Here is a 27,300-nt window from a genome sequence, read left to right on the forward strand (position 1 = left end):
GTACACCACTCCTCATCTTTTATTTCGAAAGCAATACTACTCTAGGTCTCGAGCCTTCAGCGTAGCGCGGCCGGTAGCCACGTCACCCACGTGACGCTGTGACGTCGCATTCCACATGACACTAGGGTGAAAGCTGGGCTACCAATTCAAGCAGACCCAAGTTGGCAGGAGCTGCCAACTTTTGTCTCTCATTTCACATGGGAAGGTTATGTCAGAATCAGCCTGCTAGGACCCTGACATTCACTTTACCCCTATAGGCCATTAAGGCACGTCCATACAGCTTGGTTAAAGCAGGGCTTTATATGTGGGCTGCTGAGAGAGAAGAAAAAGAGAAGAAAAATGCTCGGTCACTCGCAGCTAATGCTTTCGCTCAATATTTGGTTCAGCAGCGTTGAGCCCTTGTAATTTTTCTATTTTAGGATGGCATCACACTAACATCTACACATATGCATATTATCCTCTGTTTTGGGATGGTACCATATTAACATCTGCGCATATTTTCCTCTGTTGCATCCACGCACTTCTTCCATGCTTCAAGTATGCTGACCTGTCGTATATTGAGGATGCTTCACCATGCGTGCAGTGAAGCGTCCTCAGAACGCAGTGGGGCCATTTACGAAGAGACACCACTGCTGTTTTGGCGCCCTGCGAAGTGGGCCATGGAAGTACCGGCGATTCTGGCGAACATTTCCGATGACGCGCGCAAAGTAAAGCACTATCATCGCTGTCTCTTAGCTTTCATCTCAAGTCTTCTATATACACATTCTTATTCCCAAGGCGCATTAGATGAAATTACTGTGAAGCAAACAGTTGTCGGCAGTTTTTTAGAGATACTAGATAATTTAAACTGCTAAATAATTTGAGCATTCTTGTTGGTCCCTTGAATGCAGTGTCACGCTCGACAACACACGCACACATTCCAAGACCTGTTTATTCCGTCATGCAACTTGCTCTTCCTTTCTTCCCGCACTCCTTCTCCCACACCCGCGCAATCTCGTCCTCCTGCCGGCAACCACAGTCAACTGTCCACTTGGCCTTCAAGACCCGCACTACCACACGCGCTCACCGAGATCAGCACCCTTCTCTCCACCCTTGTGGGACCTGTCCGCTTGTGCCTCTACCCTCACAACTCTCCTCCCCCCCTCATATCGTGAATACGGGTCAGAAGTGATGGTTCATAGTAGAGGACCATCTGATCGGCATGTCAATAATTCGGTGACGTCTCATAGCAGGGTCACTCAGAATGAAGTCATTGTCGCCCACTCGCTTGACCACACGAGAAGGTCCTCCGTCCCGCAGTGCCAATTTTGCCGAGACACCTTCGCTTGCATCACTCAAGGTGTGAGTATCCAAGAGCGCGAGGTCACCCTTCTTGATGCTTGGTTGGCCATTGATGACGATCATAACTTGACTTCTGGGCTTGCCAACCAACTGTTTGGGGCTTCTGAGCATAACTGAAGGCTTCTTTGAGGCTGCTGTGGAGAAGCTGTGGAGAAAATAAAGAATAAAAACATCAAGAATAGCATCATTTATGCATATTCTTTAAGCGTCCTCACTGCGTTAAACTCTAATAATGCAGTTGAATCGCTGATAGGAAGTGTAATACACAACATAGTAAAGGTCACATCACAAAAACATACTATAAAATTCTGCTGGGCCCCAATTATGTTGGGATGAGGGGTAATGAGAGAGCAGACACATGCACTGCACAAGCTGGAACCATGAAAATAAAATATGTGAATATACCACACAGCGATTATGTTAAGTTAGTGCACAGTGGACTACGAGCTAAGTGGCAGGCTGCTTTCAGAAAGGGAGTAAGCAGCGAGCTGCATTCCGTAAAGCTCTTTTAGAAGAATGGGAATCATGCCAACATCAGGAATGTTTGGTGAGTTATTTTATGCCTTCTATGCATAGGACACACATGACCCATAGCTTCTTGTTAACAAAAAAGACAAACCTAAATGTGAAATGTGTGCTGATGAGCTTGCAGTCGATCGCATCTTAATCTCGTGCTCACAACTCTGGGAACGCAGGAAAAAAAAAATTTATAATGAACACATTCCAGTTCATCCAGCATTGCTTTTAGGCAAGCGAACAGTCGTAGATTTTTCTCTTCCTTTTACATTCCTGAAGAAAGTCAGTGTTATAAACCAAATATAGGTATCATAACATCTAGGCATTTAATAGACCATAGCCTTGTGTTTGACGCATGATACCCACAGTTGCTTATGCACCATACAACTCCATATACAACTAACTATCTTCAGCTTTCCTCTGGAATGGTGTCTGGACCCTACTCCCCTGATTCATTTTCTAGCGTGATTCTCCTTTAGCGGCTTAATGCAACTTGTGGAAATGTGGCGCATCTTGTGTCTGCAGGTACATGGCTGGCTTTGGGAAGAGCACCTGGGGCTTGCAGGAGGTGCTGGAAAGGCACCCCAAGTTTGACATCATCATGGAGGTGCTTCAGGGTGCCTTTGGGGACTCGCTGTGGCCTGCCAAGGTGGGGATTACACAGGAAAGCTAGGCTCTAGTTGAACAAAGGTTCAAGTTAGAGTAGTTGGTAGTGCTGTTCTAGTCCTTGCTTTCTGTAGAACCTTCTGGACTCATTTTTCTTCATCTAGAAAGATGAACATTGGCACTACTCTCAGCTAATTTATTGAGCATTGAACTGCAGCGTAGCATATTGCACCCCAGATATCGACATAATAAGTTTGGTCAGCACAACCTCAAATGTCTTACAAGAATCACAGGCGAGAGCAAAGCCAGAACTGAAACTAATGTCTATCATGAATATAGCAAAGCCACCACGAATATTGTGACTGACGTCTGTTCCCCTCAGCCAGGAACATATGGGGAGTTCTATTTATAGAAAGCAAGAAAGGAGTTGGCCAGAATGCCATTTGGAGGAGTGTCCCTGATAACGCATGGCAATCCATCAAGAGCAATGACTGCATAAAAGGCTAAAACAATGCACCTGCACAAGAACGAGGGAAAGCAAGACATAGCGCTGTGCATTGTCTTTGTGCTGATGGGTTGTTTCAGCCTTAATTCATACCAGCTTACCCATCATCTGTCTGCATTGAGCATAGAAAGAGCAAGCAAGCACTAAAATCAATTCTTGGTGCCTGTCATGGGTAGTGTGATGATCCCGTGTGCCTCAAGACAGCAAGGCTACATCGGTTCACGGGGTGATTTGAAACCCACCGAGCAGGTTCACAATATGACATGCGATATGATTTTGATGCCAGAGCTCAGAAGCGCTGTTTTACATGTGTGGTCACATCAAGCAGAGAGTGAGAATGCTGCTGTCACTGGCAGTGAAGAAGAAAAGGAGCTCAACCTTGCTTTAAAGGCTTCTCATGCAGCCTGTCCAAGACCTAATCAGTATTTTTTTGCAGGCAGCTTCTATGACTTGTCCTAGGAGAAACAATGCTGCTCCTTCGAGGCATTTAATGTTTCCATCTGAAGCGTTGCTGATGAGATAATTGTGAATTTTTAAGCTGCCATGTAGGAAAAAGGCTTCCCTTTCTTTCATGCACCCACTTGACTCTTGGATGATGCGAGGATATTTGAGTCACTGTCTGGGAACTGGCAGCAGTACTATGACGAATGAATGAAAAAGAAAGGATCAAGGTTAAGGACACAGTAGAAGCCACTTAAAACTATACTGAGAAAACCGGAAAATCCTATCGTGATAGTCGATTATTGCTTCACAGTCGAACCCAGATATATCGAGCCCGGGTAATTTGAATTTTCGGTTACATCAAACTCACGGGTATCCCCTTGAAAATCCCATATAGAAGTAGGAAAGCTGCATCATATATCAGACTCTAATTTCATCCGTCATTCGATATACTGAACTGCGCACGACGCACTGGAAGATGAGCCTTCCCCAAAAGCGATTGCATCATCTTCGGTCGTTTGCTGCGTGTTGTTTTCAAGTCATGCGCAAAGGAATGAGAGAACAGTTCGGCGACTGCTGGTCTAGAGCAGCGCCGCGCCCTTTCCCCAAAGGAATGCGCATCTGTGGTGATCGTTTGCCATGCGCCAGCACGTGATGTTTGCAAACCATGGGCATGCAGGAACGAGAGGGGACTGGTTTGGCAATGGCCGGTACGAAGTAGACGAAGCCAATGCAGCTGTGGTGTTTGGGAGAGGGGAAACAACGCTATAGAGCGAAGCGCAAGAATGTTCCCACTCATCTGCCGAGCTTTCTCCTCTTCCTCTCTCTTTCCCGGTCGTCGTTCGCAACGGCACACACTATGCATGCGCCGACAAGCCAGTTCAGCCCGTGGCAGATAGAACGTCGGACGCTTTCTCCAGTGTGTGTTGTGAACATTCTGTGCGTGGCGGGAGGCGTGCGATGCGCGTCTTGTGTCATTGTGCTGAAAGTGCGGCGTAGTGTAAGCTATAGCGGCTGTGGAGAGCTTTTTTTTTTTTTTTATCGACAGCCAACCATCCTTTTCGTCGCTATGGCGGCTGCAGAAGTTAAGAATCGGCAGATTTGTTTTTTTATTTGGTTGCAGGAGTCATCCATCCTTGACGTTGTGCTGAACGTGCGGTGCAGCGTAAGCTAGGCGGCTGTGGACGTTAAGAAGCGGCAGACTTTTTTTTTTTTTTTTTTTGCGAGATTCGTTCATCCTTGCATTTATGAATCTATGAAAATATGCGGTCAGCTGCGATTATGACACCAGCTTTCAGCATTGTTCGCTTCAAACGGCATTTGCAGCTATCAGGCTTTCCAATGATTTTGTAGCAGTGGACTCCACCTGCCCCAAGCGCGACCAGGCTTGTTCAATCAAGTCATCACGTGCAGGAGCTAACATCAAAAGTATAGTCAAAAGATAAGCTCGCCGTGATGTTATCGCTTGGCACGCTGCCAATAATTGAGCTGTGGATGCGACGGCCAAAACCGAAGTACGGAGGTGGCAAAAGTGGAGGGTGGGTTAATTATGCGAGTGGGTTGATTATGCGACAAATATACAATATTATTTTTTTACGATCGCAAGCGGCGTATCAAGCCGATTTCTGTATATCGAACTATTTCGCAATCCCCTTTGAGTTCGATATATCCAGGTTCGACTGTATCTGCACTGACAAAAAAAGGCTAAAAAAGATCAGCCGCGTGTTTTCCTTGAATGTAGGCCTTATCAGTGATGAGTGAATCAGGTCTAACTAGACGCATTGTAAAGAACACTAAATATTTTATTACGGAATACATAAATAGCCATAAAATAACTTAACCATGCTTAAGAAAGTCAGAAATTTGCTCTGGCTTGAGCCGGCAGTTGAAGTTTGGCAATCACTGTGTACATTGCATCCAGTTGTGCATACGTTGGGGGCAGTCGTCTTGCATATTTATTTTTAGTGTTCTTGCAAACATCAGTGGGAATCTGTGAACGATGGGGAATTGATCCTCTCAAAATCTGCAGTCTGGTAGTGAACAGTGTTCTGCTGATGCCCAATGTCTGTGCACTTCTGAGAATTGACCCTTGATTATACCGGGGAAAAGCAGTGCTAGCAGTATCGGCAAAGAGACGTGCGATTGCAGGGGTGGGATGGCTGTGACAAAAGCGTTAAATTAGTCAAAATTGCACTAAATCTTGTCTAATCTCTTTGATGTAGTATGGCCAGGCATCATGCTTTTTTATACCATTTCCATGATCGCTAACATCACAGAGAGGGATGTGCTCAGGATGAAGGTGTAGTAAAATGGGCTGTGTTCAATGTGAGTCTCCTATTTTTGTTTTTGACACCTTTATCGTAGGGTGATTGTCTTCAGTTGGATAGTGCAGCATTTCACAACTGTACAACAAAACAGAGATATTGAAATGTGAAAGAAACGAAAAAAATAATTATAGTGGGCTCTTGCCCCAGGTTTAAAGGTATGACATGATAGTGTTATGGCTCTCTTCTGTGGATCCCCGTACTGCTCCTCATTTGCATACATATAGCTTTTGCTCGCTTAATTACTAATCTTGTAACTTATGCCTCTAATATCCCACACACTGTTATTAGCGTAGAGTCCTGAGCTGCCATGTTATCCAAATTTCGGTCGTAAGTGACCACCCGAGATAGATATAAAACTCTGACTCGGCATTCGAGACCACTAGAAGGTTGATTCCTGTTCCACGTTCCCACCTCAAATGAGCAACCTCCTCTTAACTATCTGAGATCATGTAGTCTCGTTAAGTCGCACAAACCATTGAAGAATCAGTGCCCAACCGTCCAGCTGTGATTTTTTGGATCTTCTGCAGAATGGCGCCTTTGACGCTATCGCGATAGTATGTATTTGTGCAATAAAAACCAGAAAATATTTTATGCTAAGTGAAGCAGTAAGTTATTGAGTGTGGAGGAGTAGATGCTGTGGCCCCCAATGACAGCTGTGGCTGTTCCACCCAGGCGGCGGGTGGAGGTGCCGAGGGGCGGCGGCCCTGGTGGAGTGCTGTGGCGGCCTTGGTGGTGATGGCCTCTGACAGCGTGCAGGATGTGCGGGCCCTCTTTCTGGGCGAGCAGGTGGACAGTCTGGCTCTGAGCGAGGCCCTCTACTGCCTGGCCACCTTCCTGCTCCACTTTCAGCTCACCTTTGGCATCTGCCATGGGTGAGGAAGCTGCAGCTGTATCAATCTAGGGGCACCTGATTCCGCTGCACAGTGTAGACTACAGTAGAACTTTGCTGATGTGTTCCCGGTTCATACGATTTCCTGTTTCGTGTGCTTAAAATCGCGGGAAATAAAGAATCTCCCATAAGGTTACACTATTTTTTTCTTGGTTAATACATTCCCGGATAATACAATTTCCTGGTTACTGTGTTCAAAATTTCGATTAATTGTGGTCGTGTAATACATTTTGTGATAAACCGGACATGTGCTTGCTAACGAGCACACGAAAAAGTGATCAGCGGCGCTAACCCGTCACAGTTTTTTTTCTTTTCCTGCAGTGCCTAGATGCAAAGGGGCAAAGCATCAAAGAAAGCCAACGAGCCCACTTACGAAGTGCCTGTTCCCACGGAAACATTGTGGCTTCTTTGCAGGGCCTTAGGGGCATAGCGATGAATCATTTATTAAGTATAACTATTCGCTTGCATATGAGCAGGCCGGGTCTGGGGGATGCAGCATGAACAAAAACGCGGCGATTTGAGCCATCGCAATGTCTTCTCCACATGTCACTAATGTAAGGGGGTGAAGCATCCGGAAACAACCAGGGAAGTGACGCCGGCAGTGTCATCTGCGTCCCAGCTCGTCACTTCCTTCACGAACTGGATCTGCTGCTAAATCTCTTCCGCACTCAAGACAATGCAAAATACGGAATGAATTCTGCGAGAGCTAAACAAAGAGCTGTGCATACTTCATGTGTATACATACTAATCTACACTTTTATGCTGTAAAAGTCTCAATTCTACCTTTGCACCTAATTCAGAAGTTAATTTTTATCAAAATCAGGCAGTTTGGATCATGCATTTTCTCATATACTTTTTTTGTTCCCCACATAAAAAACAAAAAAAAGTTTCAGTGAGGTTCTACTGTATTTGAAATTTTTAATGGCTGTTTGATTCTATTTGCACCATGTTTTTACTATTCTAAGTATTTGAATATCTAGTAGCAACTTATTTTTGGGCTGACCTCAACACGCAGCCAGAGTTTCTAAAGTGCACTCACTAGGTACAATCTCCTACAGCTGTCGAAAGAATAACTGTCAAAAGAAAGAATAGTGGCGTATAATTTGAGTAGCCTTTTAACACTTTCCTGCCCTTCGGAAAAGTAGTAATTTTTGAGTGGTCCACATAATATTTTTTTTACAGTTATCAGAACATGCTTGGTACTAAAGTGCATTGTATAGTGTTAAATTTTAGAGGAGGAAATTCTCTTTCTAATGGTACTAGTTTCAGTCAACATATCAACATTTGAGGCTATGGAAAAGAATTTTTTTATAAGAAATTGGCTAAAAAGGAAGATGTATAAGCATCAGATTTTGCATGCATATGACACATACAAAAAAGCTAAAGCTAAAATATACATTTTGTGCAACAAGAATTTGTCCGTGATAGCAAATATGAACAGGCTATGTACAGAATGTTTAGAGTTACACTATGAAATTCGATCCCTTGTGAAAATTGTACCAGAAGGCAAAGCAATGACGAGGTTGACACCCGGTGGTCACCTAGCGCAAGACATGTCTCTCTGCGCGGCCATTGTTAAAAGGTGGCTGCTGAAAGATGTTGACGCCCTGAAGATAATAACTGTGACTTGCAGAACACGCAGGATATCATTAGATCAACGCATGGCAGATGCCTGTTGGCGTGCCGATTCAATTTTATACTGTTTCTCTGTCCCTGCTAAAATCTGACTAACCGAAATTGTCTCCTGTGTCACCGCTTCTATTATTGCCCAAAAATTTGCCCTTAGGAGCGTGAGGCTTGGAAAAAAACGGGCCATTTTCGCGGGGCATTTATTCTAAGGTAATCAAGTTTCGCGTGATTTTAAATTCTAACAGCTTATATGGTAATTACTAATGGCCGACTACAGAACTCTAATTACGGCCAGGTATACCTATGTATAATAAGTAAGAGGTTAATTATCAAAAATTAATTAGGTGACCAGCTTGCTAGTTAACATTGTTTACCCTTTTCTTAGATTGTTTGCCAATGCTGGTATTATGAGGTTGCAGAAGTGGTCTTCATACTTCAAAAAATTATTTTTTAAAGTTAGTGGGAGCTTCTACCTAAATATGAGGGAGCTCTGCAAAATCTACCTAATTTTTTTTTTCAGTGCTTGCATTTAGTAGTGGTGATATGCAGGCATTAAGGTGGCCCAATATGGGTAGAGGCCCGCCTGTGTGTTGTGTGACAGTCCACACACCGTGCACAAATGTAGTGCCTCGTATCCCTGCTTGAGAGAAGTGGTGGCTTTGAAAAGCACTCACAGTGTGAAAAAAGCGCCTTGTCTGTGTCATCACATGCACTGACTCTTATGTGCAGAGATGGAGAGGTGCATCCTTGTGGGTCTGAGTGAGTCTCCCTTCATGCAGGCTTCTACCTAATTTTTTTTTTCAGTGCTTGCATTTAGTAGTGGTGATATGCAGGCATTAAGGTGGCCCAATATGGGTAGAGGCCCGCCTGTGTGTTGTGTGACAGTCCACACACCGTGCACAAATGTAGTGCCTCGTATCCCTGCTTGAGAGAAGTGGTGGCTTTGAAAAGCACTCACAGTGTGAAAAAAGCGCCTTGTCTGTGTCATCACATGCACTGACTCTTATGTGCAGAGATGGAGAGGTGCATCCTTGTGGGTCTGAGTGAGTCTCCCTTCATGCAGGCTTCACTACCGTACCTACTATGCACTGCACCTGGCGGAGAGGCCAGGTACGGCCGTGCTCAACGTGTGCAGGCGGCCTGGTCAGCAGAGCCTCAGGAATTTCGGGTAGGTTTGCCGGATGAATCAGCAGGCTGAACATTTATTCCGGTACTGAAGGCCTGCTTCTTCATTAGTGCGGGCAGAGGCGGCAAGGTCCTTAAAGAGGAAAGGTGGTGTGAGTCTGTGGGAATCTTATGAATTTGATGAGAAGTGCAGGTGAACAAACAGGGAAACCCAGTCTGCCGGTATAGATTTTAAAGATTTGAAAACACAGTTATCAAGGACAGGTTTTTTTCTGAAGGTGAGCAGCTGTTTACCAGGAAAGACGAGCATGGTGTAAAGAAACGAGGGCCGTTGCTGGGAAGCATGAGCATCAGTCAATGAGTGCAAGTTATACGCAAGAAAAGGATGCAGGCACCGGCGCTGCACCTTCAGTGTCTAGATGATGGGTGCAGTTGTCATCACCATGGGTTGTAACCAGTTGGAACAAGCAGCAACACCCGTGCCATCTAATATCGGGTGGGGTAAACGTCAATAACTGGCTGGAAGGGACATCAATGTACGGGGAAAGGCCAGCCAGATGCAGCCACATATGAGTTGGCGGACAAGCTGCTTAACACACCCAAGCCACAGCTGAATTCCCAGGTCGGCTGGTAATAGCCCCATGTGTTAAAACTCACCATGAAAGCCTCTATTCTTCACTGTTGCATGTGTACAAGGGGCGTACTGCAGTAATCAGGAATGAACCCGCATCATTTTGAGTTTGCCCGTACTGCAGTTCAAGTAGCAGAGGAATTCTGTCGGAACTTATATGGTTACAAAATCAACTGCAACTTAGTAATAATAGTATCAGCAGCGTGATGTGGTAAAATATGTTTCTGTTGTAGCGGAAGAGCAATTAATAGAATTACAAACAATGTAGAGGGGAGAAGCTGGAGGAGAGAGGATCAGGTTGTTGCGGGATAGTGGAGATGTGGTGTAGAGAGACACTTTCGTGACCTGAAGTGTTCCAGAGGCAGGGGTCCATGCACTACTAATTTTCACGAAAAATGACGCAAAAAACTGCACGCTTACTGTCAATTGTCGCAATAGAGTATATTTACTTGGCTACCTGTCAACAGGAAAAAGCCAGTGTGCCATACAGATGAACAAGCTGATTTTGGTAAACGGCACTTGGCAGCAGATTATGGGTATTCATCCTGTCATTAGGTTGTAGGGGAATGTGGAGAGCACGATGCTTCTCTTTATTCCCTTCTACTGACACAATGTATTGAGCGGGGCGTTGTTTATTGGTACATTCTTGAAGCTGTTGGGGTTCCTTCTCTTGGGTCGGAAAACAGAAATGGACAAAGGGAAGGCTGAGACAAGTGCTACCCAGTACTACCCCCTTGTGTAGGTAATGCCCACTGGCTTTGATAGTTGTAGTTTGCTCGAGTGCAGTTTGTTGCGCCTGGCGTGCAGGGAACCAGGGCAAAGGCGACTTCGCTTCACCCACGAGCAGATGCGCATCATCAACCACGAGCTCTCGCCTGGCGACGTGGTGCGCATCGTGGCCTTTGCAGGTAAGGAGGCAACACTGCAGTGTGGCAGCTCCATTATGACAGGTAATGCAATTAAGTCTTAACCACGGTGTAAGAATATGTTGAGATGTTGACACTGACCACCCGCCATGGCAGACCACGCGCACAGCGCTCTGGTTACACGCGCCAAAAACAATGGCACGAGGACGCTGCGCCACAGTGCTGTACGCTGGTGGGCACTGGAGTCCGAACACGTCTTGCTAAAACTAAGCTTCTGTGTCACGGTTTGGTATCAGCCGCGGTAAATGTGCAGTCTTCAGTGTTAGCATGAGTTCCACTGGGCGGTCGTAGCAGCCTTTGTCCCTCGTGGATGTGTTGACTGTAGCTGCGGCATACGTCCGAAGTTCAGCCGCGTTCACAAGCCGGCTTGACGTGATTAGGGGTAAGAAGTAGTTTGTACCTGACTGCAGTTTGCAGGGCCAGATTTGCATGGATCGAGTTCCGCTTTTTAAACCTGCGTGGGTGCGTGCTTGTCTGCAACTCTGGCGCCAGACAAACCCGAGAGCAGACAGGGTATTGCAACGGAGTGACTGTCTCTGTTATGTAGTTATGAGTTGGTATTCAATTGCTGCATTTTCCTGAGACGCAGATCCTCATGTTCGGTTCGGTTTAAGGGGTTTAACATTCCAAAGTGTCTCAGGCAGTTAGAAGCGCCGTAGTGAAGGCCTTCAGAAGTTTCGACCGTCTGGGGTTTTTGAATGTGCGCTGACATCATGTGAACAGTACACGAGTACCTTACTTTTCACCTCCATCGAAATACAGTTGCCGTGGCTAGGATTTGATCCCGCTCCCTTGGGTTGTGCAGTTGAGTGCCTTAACCACAGAGCCACTGTGGTGGGGTAAAAAGAAAATTCTTATGTGGTACCTTTTGAGCGTTTTCGCAAGATCTGAGAAAAGGGTGTCGGTTATTCATTGGTTGCAGTTAGTATGCAAATCATGAGCAGATATGGCCACCTGACATGCGGAACCTTTTCAAAAACTGGGTTGTGAAGAATAGATAAAGTGGTTCACTTTGAGTAAGGTTGTGGTATATGTACCAAGATGACAAGTTCCACAAATTTGCAAATGGACGACATTGACGACATGGAGGGAAATGGGACGACATTTAATTGGCCAATCTCTTCACCTGATTCGTAGACCAGAATGACCTTTGTGTTTCTGGTCATCGATGAGAGTGATGGAGAAGAGAGTGGGCACAGAAATTTGGCACGGATGTCACTAGTGTTCTTTGGAAATAATATTTTCAGTTCTAGAGGTAGATGAAAGTTTCAAGTTATCAGCCAAGGACAAAGTGCCCTATGACAAAAATGCAAGTTGCAATATTGCTTGCTCAGTCCTTGGAGATGGTATAGGGAGTAATGTTTTTTCTTATTCAGATTCATGAGAAGGCAATGTTAAACACTGCAGTGCACTGAGCATTAGTGGTTGCAATGCCCAAATTGTCTATGAGATTATTTTGTGTGTATGGTATGGGTTTATGGATTCCCTGAATTTTCTGGCTCTTTTAGTAAGGATAAATAGGTGAGAATGAAGAAATTGGTTTAAACATTGCAAAAACTGAATGGAGGATGAATTCGCTAATTATACTGTCAAGCATGTTTTTGAACAGTTTAAACATTGCTAAAACTGAATGCAGGATGAATTCGCTAATTATACTGTCAAGCATGTTTTTGAACAGTTGCCAGTTTTCATGAATCTTTCAAGAGTAATCTGGTCCTGATGCCAAGGTCTTTGTTGCAAATGGCACAAAGACTGAGGAGCGAATCAAGAAAGCGAAGAAAGCCACCATCAGTATCCAATTGAATTGAAAGCACATGGAGCAGCCAAGGCCAAGAGACTCGTGCACAGACAATCAGTGCTTCTTACAATCAAACTGAGGAGGGAGGCTTTGTTAAGGACTGTCACTGGTGCAGGTACGGGCAAGACGTCGACGCTGGTGGAATATGCCCGGCTGCGGCCTGCAGCCAGGTTCCTCTGCATCGTCTACAACAAGTGAGTGACGCTGTGCCTGCTGACAGAACTCTGCAGTGTGTTGACTTTTCCCCCAAAGCTTGGTTCCTTGTTAGTCTCTTGAGGAATACTGGCAAGCTGCCATTCATAGTGGCTGCCCCATTTTTATCCTGCTAGCAGTGCTCAAGCTTAAGTGACAGGAACTCGAGAATTAGATGGTCAGGCTCATTGGCTGAGGCATGCTATGTTTTTACCTGAGATGATGAGCGTATAAGCCGTCACAAGAGCCAGCTTCCAGAGATAGTCTTTTGTGTGTTTTCAACGTGTTCGGCAGAGGGAAGTGGGGGAGTATTATCTCTACATTTGCGCCACACCGTTGTTCGCACATGATTTGTGCTGTGTCTTTGCTCAGCTTTTACGCACTTGGGATTCAATGAGCTCTGGGACCTCCTCTCGGGCTCAACCTTCATGCTAAATCCTGTTTAGAGGAATTTTTTTTTTAGCACAAACTCAGCGCAGTACATGGAGACGAGTGGGCATAGTGGGAGGGAGACTCGCTGCTAAAAAGTGCATAAGCTGCCTCACACATAACCCTCTGGGTGTTACGTTGTGTCATGGCTGTTGTCACCAATGCCAGGCATGGGGTCTCATTGCATTCACCAGGGTCCTCTCTCCTTCACATCCTGTCCTCTATGTGACCAATTCTTGCTTGAGCTGTCGTGCTTCCTTGCCAACACATTGAGCCTCGTGTTTCTGAAGAATTTAATGTGCGCTCAAGAGGGAAAGATTCTTTGCGTGAGTTGGCAGCTATTGGTTCCCAGCATCAGGGAACCACTTCGGATGTCCATCTATTCATGGCCAATCCTCAATGGCCAATCAATCAATCAATCAATCAATCAGTTAATGTTCATATTTGAAGAAGGGCTCGTAGAAGGTGCAATTATCACCATTAAAAAAAGCAGCGGAAGGTAAATAATAACCCATTATCAGACCAAAATGCGAGCAGAAGTTCTTTTCTAGAAAGCCGGTTATCGTGTTATTGTTGCTTCGGCCATCACATGGTCCCTGCTGACAGCCGAACAAAAACTGCCATTTAATCGTGCCATGACATTTATTCGAGAGGCGCTTCTTTCTTCACATACAACATTGCACATGGAGCCAATCGACAGAAGTAAATTTTTACAGCATTGCCCAGCACAAGCTGTACAAGCTGGAACGCGCTGTGTGGTTATGCTAGTCATGCTTAGGGGATTGGACTTTTCATTTCAAAGCCTAAAGAAAAGCAATAAAAGTTTGTAAGGTTAAGAGATTCACTTGTAGCTGAAAGGGTTCACTGTCCATGACATCCACCACACCACTAGCCGGCTATTTAGTATGAGCTTCGCTCAGAGTAAAAAAAATTAGTTTGGTTTGGTGAACTTTCTGACCCCTTGTGCATATGAGGCTAGCTGATGGGCCACAGAAGCTGCACTGCTGGGGTACCCATGGGGCCTCTTTTGGCTCTCTCCTCAACCGGAGTGGTGGAACTGCTGTTTCGTCTGCTGCAGGTCGGTGTGCGACATTGGCAAGCGCACGTTCCCCCCCAACGTGGTGTGCAGAACGGCCCACTCATTGGCCTTCCAAGCGGTGGGCTTCCGGTGAGCAGCTGAGCTTCTTGTTCTTTGCGGGAGAAAATGAGATCCCACGAACCCTCCTCACTAAATGAACCTCATTATTTGCTTGGCAGTCTTTTCGTTGGCCATCTGGTCACTGCTGAGTTTGCATGGCACTGGACGTGCCTTATCGTGTTTAGGCGACGATTTGTGGTCTCTTCCCATCAGCTGTCTTGCTTGAGGACAGGGGATGCATTACGTACCAATCAGTTCTGCTTGGTCGCAAGTGCGGTGCAGTGTGAGGCTACATGCAGCCGTCAGTGCTTTGCCAGCCTGATTAATTAAGGGGGCACGGGGTTGTTGAGGGGCCAACAACTGCAAAAAGAAAAAAAAAAGGCATTTGGGAAATCTATCACCCATCTCCTGCATACCTACTAATTTATTCACTCCCTGTGTCATTCATTCCACTTTATAATGTGCATCTAAGGTGCAAACGAGCCAAATAAATCCCATCTCAGTTCATTTTTTTCTCGTTTTCTCAAAACACAAGTTTTGATGGTGGGCTAGTTCACAAGAGGGATATCTTCGCATCTAAAAGAGATAAAGGAATAATTTTTATTGCAGCATGCTCCTAGGAGATTAAACTCTACAATGTGTGGAACGAATTTCTCATTTTATGCTTGCTAATTTTTTTTGTGGGCTCTAATTTAACTGGCTCGTCAACTGCTTTTTCTAGTATCGAACTTCAACAAGTCGTAAAATGATTAATATTGCCTTGGTCAAAAATGTAGTTCATTTGTTGTATTCCTTTTGTTATGTATATCTAGCCACATGTTAACAATAGTTTTCTGATGAGCATTTTTTTCTGTGTATTGCTTTGAAAACAAAGAAGTGGGTTGGGTTGTGGGGTTTAACGTCCCAAAGCGACTCAGGCTATGAGAGACGCCGTAGTGGAGGGCACCGGAAATTTCAAAACGTGCACTGACATCGCACAAGACACGGGCGCCTTGCTTTTCGCCTCCATTGAAAAGCGGCTGCTGAGGCCGGGATTCGATCCCGCGTCCTTGGAAACAGTAATCGAGTGCCGTAACCCTTGCGCAAATTCAAGTAATCTGAAAACTAATTGACATATTAGGAAAGTAAATCATACTTGAAACTAGCACGAAAAACTGATTGACTTTGCATTTTCATTGCATTTAGCCTGAAAAAGAAAATTAAAAAAAAATTTCCAAGAGCCCTGTCCCCGCCTAAGGTGGGAAATAATATGCCCAACTGCTCTGACTGGATCGCTTTTCAGGCTGTGGCCACCACGATTTAAGAATTTAAAGGTTTGTCCCACTTCTTTGCTGTCACACGACATTCTTTCAAGTTCGCCAGGATTGTACTAATAAAATAGGAATGCTGTAAGGCACGCTTTTAGGCTGTGATGAGTTTTACGTCTTACGTGCTAGTTGCAAGCTCAGTTTTCATTCCTGGGTCATGCATCCATGCCGATCTCTACTTGGAACAACATAAGCAGTCTGGGCGACTGTTGGAAATTCTAACTGTGCTCCTTCTGCCTGCAGGTACAAGCACAAGTTGGCATCCCGGGTGCGGGTGCTGGACATCTCCAAGCTGGTGCCGATGCCGGTGTCAATGCACCTGCCACGACTACGCTTTGCCAAGCTGGTGCTGAGCAGCATAGAGCAGTTCCTGGCCTCGACCGACCAGCAGCTCACCACGGCCCACGTGCCTGACCGTGTGTCTAACTTGGAGTTGGACGATGGCCAGATCGTGCTTCTCAATGCGGCCGACAAGCTGGTGCGTTTCGTCATGGGCTCTGCGCGTTAGACTTCGCTGCACAGTACTCCACTGTAAGGAAGAATTATGGAGATGCTCAAGCTTCGCCTTTAGAGTAGATGTGAAGCACTTTTAACACCGCTTTTGCATTCCACAAATACTTTTTTGTATTTTAAATTTCAGTTGTTCAGGTGGCACAAACTCTCCACAGAATATTCGTACTTTGTTGGCAATGTACTGTTCCTATGCTGGGTAGGCCATACCAATACAGTATCAGTATAGGGCCAACCATTTGTGCTGCAGTTGGGGGAGGGGAGGAAGTGAAAGTATAAACCTTTAACATCGCCATTTCATCTGCGAATACTTCTATATTTTCTGCTTAGTTGGTTTTTGGGGAAAGGAGGGCGCAGTATCTCACTTGTGAGAGGGGCATATGTCATGGGTTCAAATCACTGTCGCAGACTAGCTTCCAACTTGACTAGACAGTGGGTGCTAAATGGGAAGCAAAATTGTGTCCGGCTACCCTGAACACTGCATAAAGAACGATTGCATAAAGAATTCTGATACGAAATCACATGTGCATTTTTTCCAACATGAAGGATACAATGATGGCTATACCTTTTCGACCGAACTAGCTGTACATGCTTCAAGTAAAAGGACATCACTGTGGCAAGGCAGTAAGGATGAATTAAACTGCAAGGGCTGTTATTGGGATATTTACTGCGGCAAGTTTAAAACATGAGATTTTATTTTATTTTTGCATTAAAATTCAAATGCAGATTTGAGTTATAGGCACAAATGTTACTTCTAGGTTACCAATTTGTCATTTCAATTGAAAAAGTTACAACTTTATTTTAAAATTCATCATCATCATCAGCCGGACTATACCCACTGCAGGGCAAAGGCCTCTCCCATACTCCTCCAATTAACCCGTTCCTGTGCTAGCTGCATGTGCTTGACCCCTGCGAACTTCTTAAACTCATCCACCAACCTAACTTTCTGCCGCTCCCTGCTATGCTTTCCTTCTCTTGGAATCCAATTTGTTACCTTAACTGGTCATCGGTTGTCCTCTCTTCGCACTACATGTCCTGCCCGTGCACATGTCTTCAGCTTGATTTCCACTAGAATGTCATTAACTCAGGTTATTTCTCTTACCCACTCTGCACACTTCCCATCTCTTAACGGTAAACCTACCATTTTCTGTTCCATGGCCCTCTGCATTGTCCTCAACTTAATTAGAACCCTTTTCGTTAACCTCCATGTTTCAGCCCCATAGGTCACTACCGGTATGATGCAACTGTTGTATACTTTCCTCTTGAGCGATACTGGTAAGCTGCTAGTCATAACCTGCGAATACTTGCCAAATGCGCTCCATCCCAATCTTATTCTCCTGTTTATTTCCTTTTCATGGCCTGGATCTGTGGTTACTACCTGTCCTAAATAGACATATTCGCCTACCACTTTCAATGCTTTTTTTACCTATTGTGAACTGCTGTTCCTTCCCAAGGTTGTTGAACATTACCTTAGTCTTCTGCATATTGATTTTCAAGCCTACCTTTCTGCTATTCCTGTCTAGGTCATCAATCATTATTTGCAGTTCATCCCCCGAGTTGCTTAGCAAGGCAATGTCATCAGCAAATCGGAGATTACCGAGGTATTCTCCATCTACCCTTATCCCTAACTGCTCCCATTCCAAGTCTCTGAATACCTCCTCTAAACAAGCTGTGAATAGTACTGGGGAGATTGTGTCTCCTTGCCTAACACCTTTCTTTATCAGAATTTTGTTACTTTCTTTATGCAGAACTATGGTTGCTGTGCAGCCACTATAGATATCTTCCACTACTTTCACGTACGGCTCCTCTACACCCTCATTTCGCAATGCCTGTATCACTGCTGAGGTTTTTACTGAGTCAAATGCTTTTTCATAATCAATGAATGCTATGTATAAGGGCTGGTTATATTCTGAGCATTTTTCTATCATCTGGTTGATGGCATGGATATGATCGATAGTAGAGTACCCTTTCTGAAAACCTGCTTGATTTTTTTCTTGATTGAAGCCTAAGATTCTCCTTATTCCGTTAGCAATTTTCTTAGTAAACACCTTATATGCAGCTGATGGTAAGCTGATTGGCCTGCAATTTTTCAGCTCCTTACTGTCCTTTTTTTATGAATTAAAATAATGTTAGTGTTTTTTCATGACTCTGGTATCGTCGTTGACGCCAAGCATTGTGTATACAGGGTTGCAAGTTTTTCTAGCACGAACCTAATCCTTCCCGGCTGCTTTCCCCCTTTTCATAGTTTCTAAAGCTTTCTTAATCTTGTCTTTCGTGACCGGCGGAACGTCGCCAACTACTTTTTACTACTGCCTATCTCATTATTGTCCTGACTTCTTTGGCTACTGTAGAGATCAGTATAGAACTCCTCGGCTACTTTGACTATGTGTATTGCCCACCTTGTCCCTTAGTACACACATGTGATTTTTGCCTATGCCCAATTTTCTTTTCACCGCTTTAAGGCTGCCCCCTTCCTTTGAACATGCTCAATTTTTCCCATGTTATTAAGGTGAAAGCCTTTAATGGCTCATACTGTCGTTAGCAGCCGTGTCGGCAAATGTGTCCGCTCGAGTGACGCACCTAACTAGTCGACAGAGAAGTGACGTCACCAGCCGCCAAATTCAAAGCGACCAAATAGTTAAGCAGATGCCCATAAGAACCCATGCATGTCATCGTAACTATCACTAACCATCACTTACTAACACTAACCAGATATCAACTAGTAGTACTTAGAAAATGCAAGTCATGGTTAACTATCACTAAGCAATAGTAATGGTCAGACATTTCGAAATGCTCATAGCTGTCACATGGTGACGTCATGACTGGTGATGATGTCACCAGGAGATTCACGCATATACTGTATTTATTCGCATAATGATCGCACTCGCGTAATGATCGCACCCCTGAATAGAGGGTTTACAAAAGTACGTCTGGCAACCGTGAGCGGCACGCTGATCCCGGGCTGGCCGCCATATTTTGTTCGCTCCATCCGTTCGCTTCGTGTCCGTCCGTCAGCGCTCGCCGTTCTGTTCGCGCTTTCCACGTTTTAACCTAGTGTGCTGTGCTTGGACCTCTCTTCGGTCCCTGGCGGTTTCTGTTAGCGACGCCTAGAAGCGTATTTTGACAGCCGAGACGTGGCGGGGCCCACCGGTCGCGCTGCCGAGCGCAGTTACAAATTGCTCTACGAGTCGTGCATGGGCCCCTCGGCAATCCACAGCGTCATCCCTAACACTCTATCCCTATCCAGGTACAGTATTCAGAGTTCTGCAATGTGGATTTTTTTTTGTCTGTGTGCCTTTGCTGTTTACTTAAACGCCTATAAGAGATCATCGCGAGTTTGTTTGCTTGGTTTGCGCAATCACCGTCGCTCATCCCACTGGAAGATACTTGGTTGGTGAAATGAGCGAGGATGCATTTTATTTTATGATAAAAGGATCGTGCGTAATTTGACGTAAGTTGGACTGGCGATTAGCACTTTCCTTCCCATGCCGTCGACGCAGTAGTTGGCACGAGTTTCGGAAATAATCGGGGGATGCGTAAAAAAAAAGTGCCATGGTAATTTGTTCTTCCAGTGATTGAAGATTGATTGGTGTGTGATAGGCTATGACGAGTTAATAAAATCTTTGTAATTAATTGACCAATTGATGAAATAAAGAAACAAAAAAAGGAAAGTTAGGGTTTAAAGGTGTCAGAATGAAAAACCACTGCTTGGTGATGCTAAGGAAGAAAATTTATAATGTGTAATTGATTAATTGAAATAATTGAAGAATGTGTTCAAAAGTGCCAAATTAGAATGGAAAGCCGATTGTTGCTAATGCATGCGTATTGGTGTATAAAAATATAAAACGTCAAATAAAATAGAAATAAATACAAAAATGATGAAATATAACATAACATACATAACAACATATAACATACTACACTTGTTGTAGTATGTTACTTTTGATGAATTCATATTTCACTGCATTGTATTCTTTTTGCCCCCCCCCCCCCCCCCTGCTAGGGCCCAGTTAGGGCCTGCAGTATTTGGTAAATAAAATAAATAAATAAATAAAAGAGCTAAAATATAACACGTGAAGAAAGAAAACATTGTGCATGTGTGTGTATGAGAGAGAGAGACACTACCGCGTTATACCTTTAACGGCGGAGCTTAAGTGACCCCCTAATTTTTCTATGATATAATATAAATCTTATTTTATGAACACAGCCAGTTGCACAAAGCACAAACACTTCGCAGTAATGTGAGTTGACTTTTCAAATTTCTTTTCGTTTCAGCCGAGTTCCTCCTCCTCCGAGTTCCTCGAAGCTTCCAATGTCAGCGCTTTCATATGAGATTACGGCTTCAAATGTTTACTTTCTGACAGAGGAAATAAACAAGAAATCGACATATTTAAAAATTCCAGTGAATTTCAGGTAGCTGTGAATTAGCGAACCATCGGGTGACTCGAAAAAACGCACAAAAGTGAAGCGCACGCTTCGTTATTTTATCGACCGCGCTGGCAGGTATAAAACCTGAGCTGCGCGCTTTGGACGTGGACCGGTCGAAACGGGCTGCACGTGAGCATGTTACAACACATTAGTGGGATGTCATCTTTTCCTGCTTTTCTAGACGCCGCGGGTTTGGCAGCCGCTTGCTTTTGCAGCGTGAAACACGCATCTCGGGCGCACAAGACAACCGTATTGCTCTCTGCACCAAGCACTACCATTTCGTACGACTGTGAAAAGTAGTTTCGGTAACCATGCCCATGTCTTAAATCCAATACACAATGGTAAATGCAACCTACGTACAAAATGTTTCAAAGAACGTATTTGCACAATAGCGTTCGTTATACATGCATTGCTCCTTTTCCCGTGTCCTCCATCGCACGCAAAACAACCTTGCTGTTTTAGGTGATAGCACGCTCTGTGAACTAGCTCCCAGTCAGAGGGACGTGCAGTAATGCTTTACATGAAGCAAGTGACCCTTGTAAAGCCGATTAGGACTCCAACGAACGGTCGCATACACGCGTATACCTTGATTCCGTGCGCGTCTACGACGGTGCGCTGGCTGCAGAAGGGCACGCAACAACATGCTGGCATCATTCCGAATAGAGCTTGGAGCTAACAGCGACTGCAGTGATGTTAAAAAATGAAACAATCGCTTGTGAGCATTCCAATGCACCTTTCGGTGCATGCACGGGTTCTACGAAGGCGCACGTTGACAGCGTACTCGATGAGAGCCGCGGGCGGACTGAGCAAAACATGGCCGCCGCGCGCAGTTTCTGTTTCTTTCACTAGATGGCGCTAACTTTTGTAAAGCCTCTATTTTGAGGTCAAAATTCCATTTTTTAAATTCCCCGCGTAATGATCGCACCCCGAACATGGAGCCGCCTGGTGGTTGATCTGCAGTCATCCCGCAGCGAATGCATTCCGACGAGTTCCCAACCTAGTCTAGTAACGTTGGAGTTCCCATGATTCCATGCTTTGCGGCATTCGCCATTTTGCAATTCGGCAGCGTCGTAGCGTGCTTTGTGTTTTTGTGCGAGTTTACGCCATTTCACCATGGGGCGGTATGCCAGTTACACCGCCGCGTTCAAGCTCAAGGCTGTCGACTATGCACTGGAGCATGGCAACCGCGCTGCTGGTAGGCATTTCGGCGTGGACAAAATGAGGATACGCTATTGGAAGAAGCAGCGCGAGAAGCTGATGGCTACGAACAAGACACGGCGGGCTTTCCGTGGACCCAAAACGGGCAAGTTCCCTCGTGTTGAGGAGGCGGTCCTAGAATACGTGAGGGACCTGCGCAAGGATGGTTGTGCAGTGTCATTAGAAATGATACAGACGCAGGCGCGCACAACTGCCAGGAAGCTGGGAATCGCCGCAAAGGATTTCCGCGCTAGCTCCAGTTGGACGACTCGCTTTATGCGACGGAATGGACTTTCCCTGAGGCGGCGGACGTCGTTGTGCCAGCGGCTCCCAGCCGTGTATGAAAGCAAAGTGATAGACTTCCATCACTTCGTCACTAGGCTTCGCGAAGATTGCGGTTACCTCATGTCGCAAATTGGAAACGCCGATCAAACTCCACTGACGTTCGACATGCCCCGGAATACAACTGTGAACGAGAAGGGTGCTCGGAGCGTCCTCGTGAAGACGTCTGGCGCAGAAAAACAGCGATGCACAGTCATGCTTGCTGTGACGGCCGACGGGCGGAAGCTGCCACCATACGTGATCTTCAAACGGAAGACTATTCCGAAGGGAAACTTTCCCCGTGGCATCCATATACGTGCACAGATGAAAGGGTGGATGACTGCAGACCTGATGGTCGACTGGATCAAGACTGTTTGGGGAAGAAGACCAGGAGCATTTCTGCTTCCCTCGCTTCTGGTTTTGGACAGTTTTAGGGGTCACCTTGTGGACAGCGTGCGTGCCAAGCTGAAAGAGCTGCGCACGGACATTGCAGTCATTCCTGGCAGCCTGACTTCGCTGCTGCAGCCTCTCGACGTGTCTTTGAACAAACCGTTCAAGGACAACGTTCGACGACTTTATGCTGAGTGGATGGTGATGGGCCAGCATGATTTGACGCCGAGCGGAAAGATTAGAAGGCCATCCGTGGAGATGCTGTGCTCGTGGATCACAGAAGTGTGGAGCAGTATCCCCGACGAGGTAGTGGCTAAGAGTTTTAAGAAGACAGGCATATCTAACGCTTTGGATGGAACGGAAGATGACTTCCTGTGGGATTGTGAAGATGCTCCCAGCGACGACACTGCCGTTTCCGATGAGTCGTGCAGCAGTGAAAGCAAGGATGGCGAGGATTCAGACTTTGATTAGAGTACTGACGAAAAAAAATAAATGGGCATTGTGCACTCCATGTGATGCTTAATGTGCGTGTTTATTGCGAAGGTAAGCCTTACTCAGCTTTTATTTTTGGTTGTAATCGAGATATATGTTCTAAGACGTCTGACCTGCAACTTGTTTGCGTTTTCGGTGCTCAAAAATGTTTTGTAGAAAATTTACCCCGCGTAATGATCGCACCCCGAAATTTGCGTCAGTATTTAAAAAAAAAAAGTGCGATCATTATGCGAGTAAATACGGTACGAAGCTGGCCCCGCCGGACGTTTAATCTAGGCGTCCGTGCGGCGCCTTTCATTTGGCGCTTCCTTGAACGTTGCACCACAGAACATATATAGAAATAGACGCAGTACAGCAGGCATCAGCGGCGTTTAAAATTGGTTGATAGCAAAGAAAAGGTGCTGTATCTGTCACAATATTAGTCAATTGCAATAGGTCTCGCAGTCAATGCCTAAGCAGTGCGGCAGGGAAGGCTTTCGCCTTGAAGTACTTTGGTGAGCCAGAGTGCCCCCTGAATTTTTCTTCCTTATGTTGGCCACTTTACGTTTATTGATTAGCTTTGATATCTCTGCCAGTTCTGTCCTGTCTGTTGGGATGGAAGCTTGCAGACTTTAGCATTTCCTAATTAAATCTTTCGTCTTCTTAGATAGTTTACCGGTTTACCTCTATAACTATTCTACCGCCTATTTCTACTGCGCACTCAGTAATGATATCTGTGATATATATCTTTGAAATTATTGTTCATTGCTTGTACGCTAAAGTCATCATCCTCGGTTATATCTATTCTGTAGCGAGATCCTGAATTCTTCTGCTCTCCCCTTCATTGCTAATTGGTTGATGGACTTCTTTTTTACAAATCTGTTTCATTCCCTCTTCAGACTAATTCGAGAGTTTACCATCCTGTGGTCACTGCATCGCACCTTTCTGGCCACCTTTACATCCTGCATAATGCCGGTGTTAGAACAGAGTATGAAGTCAGTTTCATTTTAGTCTCACCATTAAGGCTCTTCCATGTCCACTTCCGGTTCTTCCATTTCCTGAAGAAGGTATTCATGATTCTTAAGTTATTACGCTCTGCAAACTCGGCTAGTAACTCCCGCCTGCTATTCCTAAAACCATTGCCATAGTTGCCCACTGCCTGGTCTCCAGCCTGCTTCTACCTTACATTGGCATTGAAGTCATGCATTAGTAAAGCATACTGCATCTTTACTTTCCCCATTGCCAATTTTACATCTTCGTAAAAGGTTCCAACTGTAGGGTTTTCATGACTACATGTAGGCGCGTAGGCCTGTACAACCTTCAATTTATAGCGCTTATTAGGCCTAATTACAATGCCTGCCATCATCATCATCATCATCCTTCTCATCCTCAGCCTGACTATACCCCCTGCAGGGCGAATGCCTCTCCCATATACCTCCAATTAACCCGGTCCTGTGCGAGTTGCATCCACTTGACCCCTGCGAACTTCTTAACCTCATCCGCCCACCTAATTTTCTGCTGCTTCCTTCTACGCTTTCCTTCCCTTGGAATCCAGTTTGTTGCCCTAAGCGACCATCGGTTATCCTTTCTTCGCGTTACATGTCCTGCCCATGCCCATTTCTTCCTGCCTGCCACTCTCCTATTAGTATTGCTATAGAGCTCATATAGTATAATGCCAGCTACATCCTTACTGAGGAACCCTACTCCTAGTTCTCGTCTCTCTGGTAAACCTCGATAACACAATACATGCCTGCCCTTCAGTGTAGTATATGCCTCATTTGGCCTCCTAACCTCAATAAGGCCTATCACATCCAATTTCATGCCCTCTAATTCCTCTAACAGTACTGCTAAACTACCCTCACTAGCTAGAATTCTAGCATTAAACGTTGCCATGGTCAGTTTCCAATGGCAGCCTGTCCGGAGCGAGAGGTTCTTAATACGCTTCGCTGCGTTGCAAGTCTGACCGCCGCCGTGGTCAGTTGCTTCACAGCCGCTGGGGATTGATGGGCGGAGGTTTGCTTGAGCATGCATAGGAGCTTGTGGCCAATTACTACACCAGGGTGGCCAAATCCTGTTCTGGTGAGGGAGTACGTTTCCGGAGATGTTCGCCGGACAGGTCGCACCCCAAACCTGTTTACGCAATTCCATCGCAACGCGAGCTTCGAACCCCAGTCCTCTTGCAAGTGAGGCGTATGTTTTATTTCTTCGCCAGCCATCACTGCAACTGCGGTTTAAATATACACATTAAATTGGCTTGAAGTAAAACTAAAACACATATTTAAACTTAATGTGTAAGTTTCAAGCCTCTATGTATTAAATTTTTATTTCAGTTCAAAATAATATTTTTTATCCGAATTTAAATTTAAATGTCAAAATTTAAATACAGTTAAACCTTTATGTAACGAACCTCCATGTTGCAAATTCCTCGATGTTACGAAGTTTTTCAATTCCCCAACGCCGCCCCCATTGAAGTGCATGTATTTGAAAACTCTATGAATGAACATGTCGCGGCGGTCGACCTTGATATAACGAACTCGCGGCACCAACTGTCTCTTAGCTAGTGCCGAGTTACTGGAAATTTTCAGAACCCCGCAAGTTTTAGGACGATAAAACACGAACTGAAGTGAGAGGAAGGCCTACTTATAGCAACGAGCGACCGAAGTTGATACAACACGCCGTGTTTTAGCGCCGATGCTGCATCTCCTTGGCAGACGCAGCAGCCTCCGCTGCTTTTGCTGTCGGAACATGACAATACAATAGTTCATGTTTAAAAGTGTCAAAAAATAACAGAGAAAAGAAACAGGGCGAGCAGCGCGCATCAATCGCTGCCACATGGTTGCACGAGAGCACCCGCGAGTCAGGCTCCCGCGCGGGTCGACAGCAGAGCGCGCTGGCGACGCGAGGCAGAGTCGGTTTCCTGGAACAACAATGGTGGCCGAGCGCGCGCGCGGCCGCGTTGTCGGGGCGCCGACGGCAGCATCAACAACGCGCCCCCCCCTCCCCCCCCCCCCCCAAACTGATTCCTCCTTCACCCCCTTTCCCCGCTCCCTCGCAGATGCGTCGCGCGAGGTGCAAAAGAACTGAAGGCTACCTCCGCAGCCGCTAGCAGTCCCGCTGAGCTATCAGCGCGATCGCGAAGCATTTCACCACTCCTATGACTTCGAATAATTCTTATTTACTGTAAACACTTTCAAGATGGTTTTCCTTACGTCAATTCTTAATCTGGTTTTTGTTCTACATTGTGCTTTTGCGTTTTCACGCAGAACCTGCATGTAACGAAAACCTGGATGTAACGAAAAATTGCGGACATTTTACAATTTCGTTATAACCAGGCTTAACTGTAAACAGTTCAAAATAATATATTTTATCTGAATATAAATTTGAATGTAAGATTCCAATAAACAATAACAACTCTTTATTGTTCTAAATATTATTGTAGAAACGGCCAATCCTTCTTTTTTTTTTCTTCTACTGAACTGCTAAACTGTGTGATAAAAATATGCAGTTCACTGGTATTTCAGTCAACGTTGGTGTCCGAATGATTAATATTTAAGTAGGCCTGTAAAAACGTTTAACAGTTTTAAAAGTGGTTTCAGTGGTAAAGTATTCAATATACCATACGATGTGAATGTTTTGGTATCCGAAGTCACGAAGTTTTCTTTCCGGGTAAATAATGTTTCTGTTACGTGTTGCTTTCGTTCAGCGTGCATTGTTTAAGGTAGCCAAATCCCCGACTCTGTGCCCACTTTCTGGGCGTAGTACGTGCCGTGTGCCTCTGCGCCCGTGTATATGACAGCTGATGCAGGTGCAAGAATGGCACACTGATTTGCCAGGGGCCGAATTACGCTCCAGTCACTCCACACAAGCTGTCACAAATCGATCGGTTAGCCGCGCTTCTATTGCTCAATTCTGACTAGCGGACCTATCGACCAATAGGAGTGGGGGCTGATGGACAGATTTGTGACCTTTTTGTGATGTGTTCGGAGCGTAGTTCGGCCTCTGATGTCTGCATCTGCACTTCCCACAATGCATATGCAGGGCGACATGCATCAATCATAAGACGCGCGGCTCCTTCTGACTTCTGCGGGACAAGTTGAGCTGACTGCTGTAGCCAGGCTTCTCTGAGTGAAATTTGCTAATGAACTGCAACAGCAAACTTCAAGTGCACCAGGCGTAGGGAGAT

General features: G+C 45.4%; 1 protein-coding gene across 3 annotated transcripts in view; it reads left to right on the forward strand.

Moving 5' to 3' along the window:
- Nucleotides 1-27,300, forward strand: part of LOC146208753 (F-box DNA helicase 1-like) — an 82,323-nt gene that overhangs the window by 11,350 nt on the left and 43,673 nt on the right. For all 3 annotated transcript variants that reach the window (XM_084596041.1, XM_084596048.1, XM_084596043.1), the window contains exons 4-10: nt 2,383-2,506; nt 6,409-6,608; nt 9,318-9,422; nt 10,818-10,918; nt 12,850-12,928; nt 14,434-14,523; nt 16,044-16,278. In XM_084596041.1, the coding sequence (XP_084452167.1) occupies nt 2,383-2,506; nt 6,409-6,608; nt 9,318-9,422; nt 10,818-10,918; nt 12,850-12,928; nt 14,434-14,523; nt 16,044-16,278 (934 nt within the window). The remainder of the gene's footprint in view (nt 1-2,382; nt 2,507-6,408; nt 6,609-9,317; nt 9,423-10,817; nt 10,919-12,849; nt 12,929-14,433; nt 14,524-16,043; nt 16,279-27,300) is intronic.

The sequence above is a fragment of the Amblyomma maculatum genome, chromosome 1, assembly GCF_055883805.1.
Source record: "Amblyomma maculatum isolate TAMU_Amacu chromosome 1, ASM5588380v1, whole genome shotgun sequence".
In the NCBI taxonomy this organism is placed as follows: Eukaryota; Metazoa; Arthropoda; class Arachnida; order Ixodida; family Ixodidae; genus Amblyomma; species Amblyomma maculatum.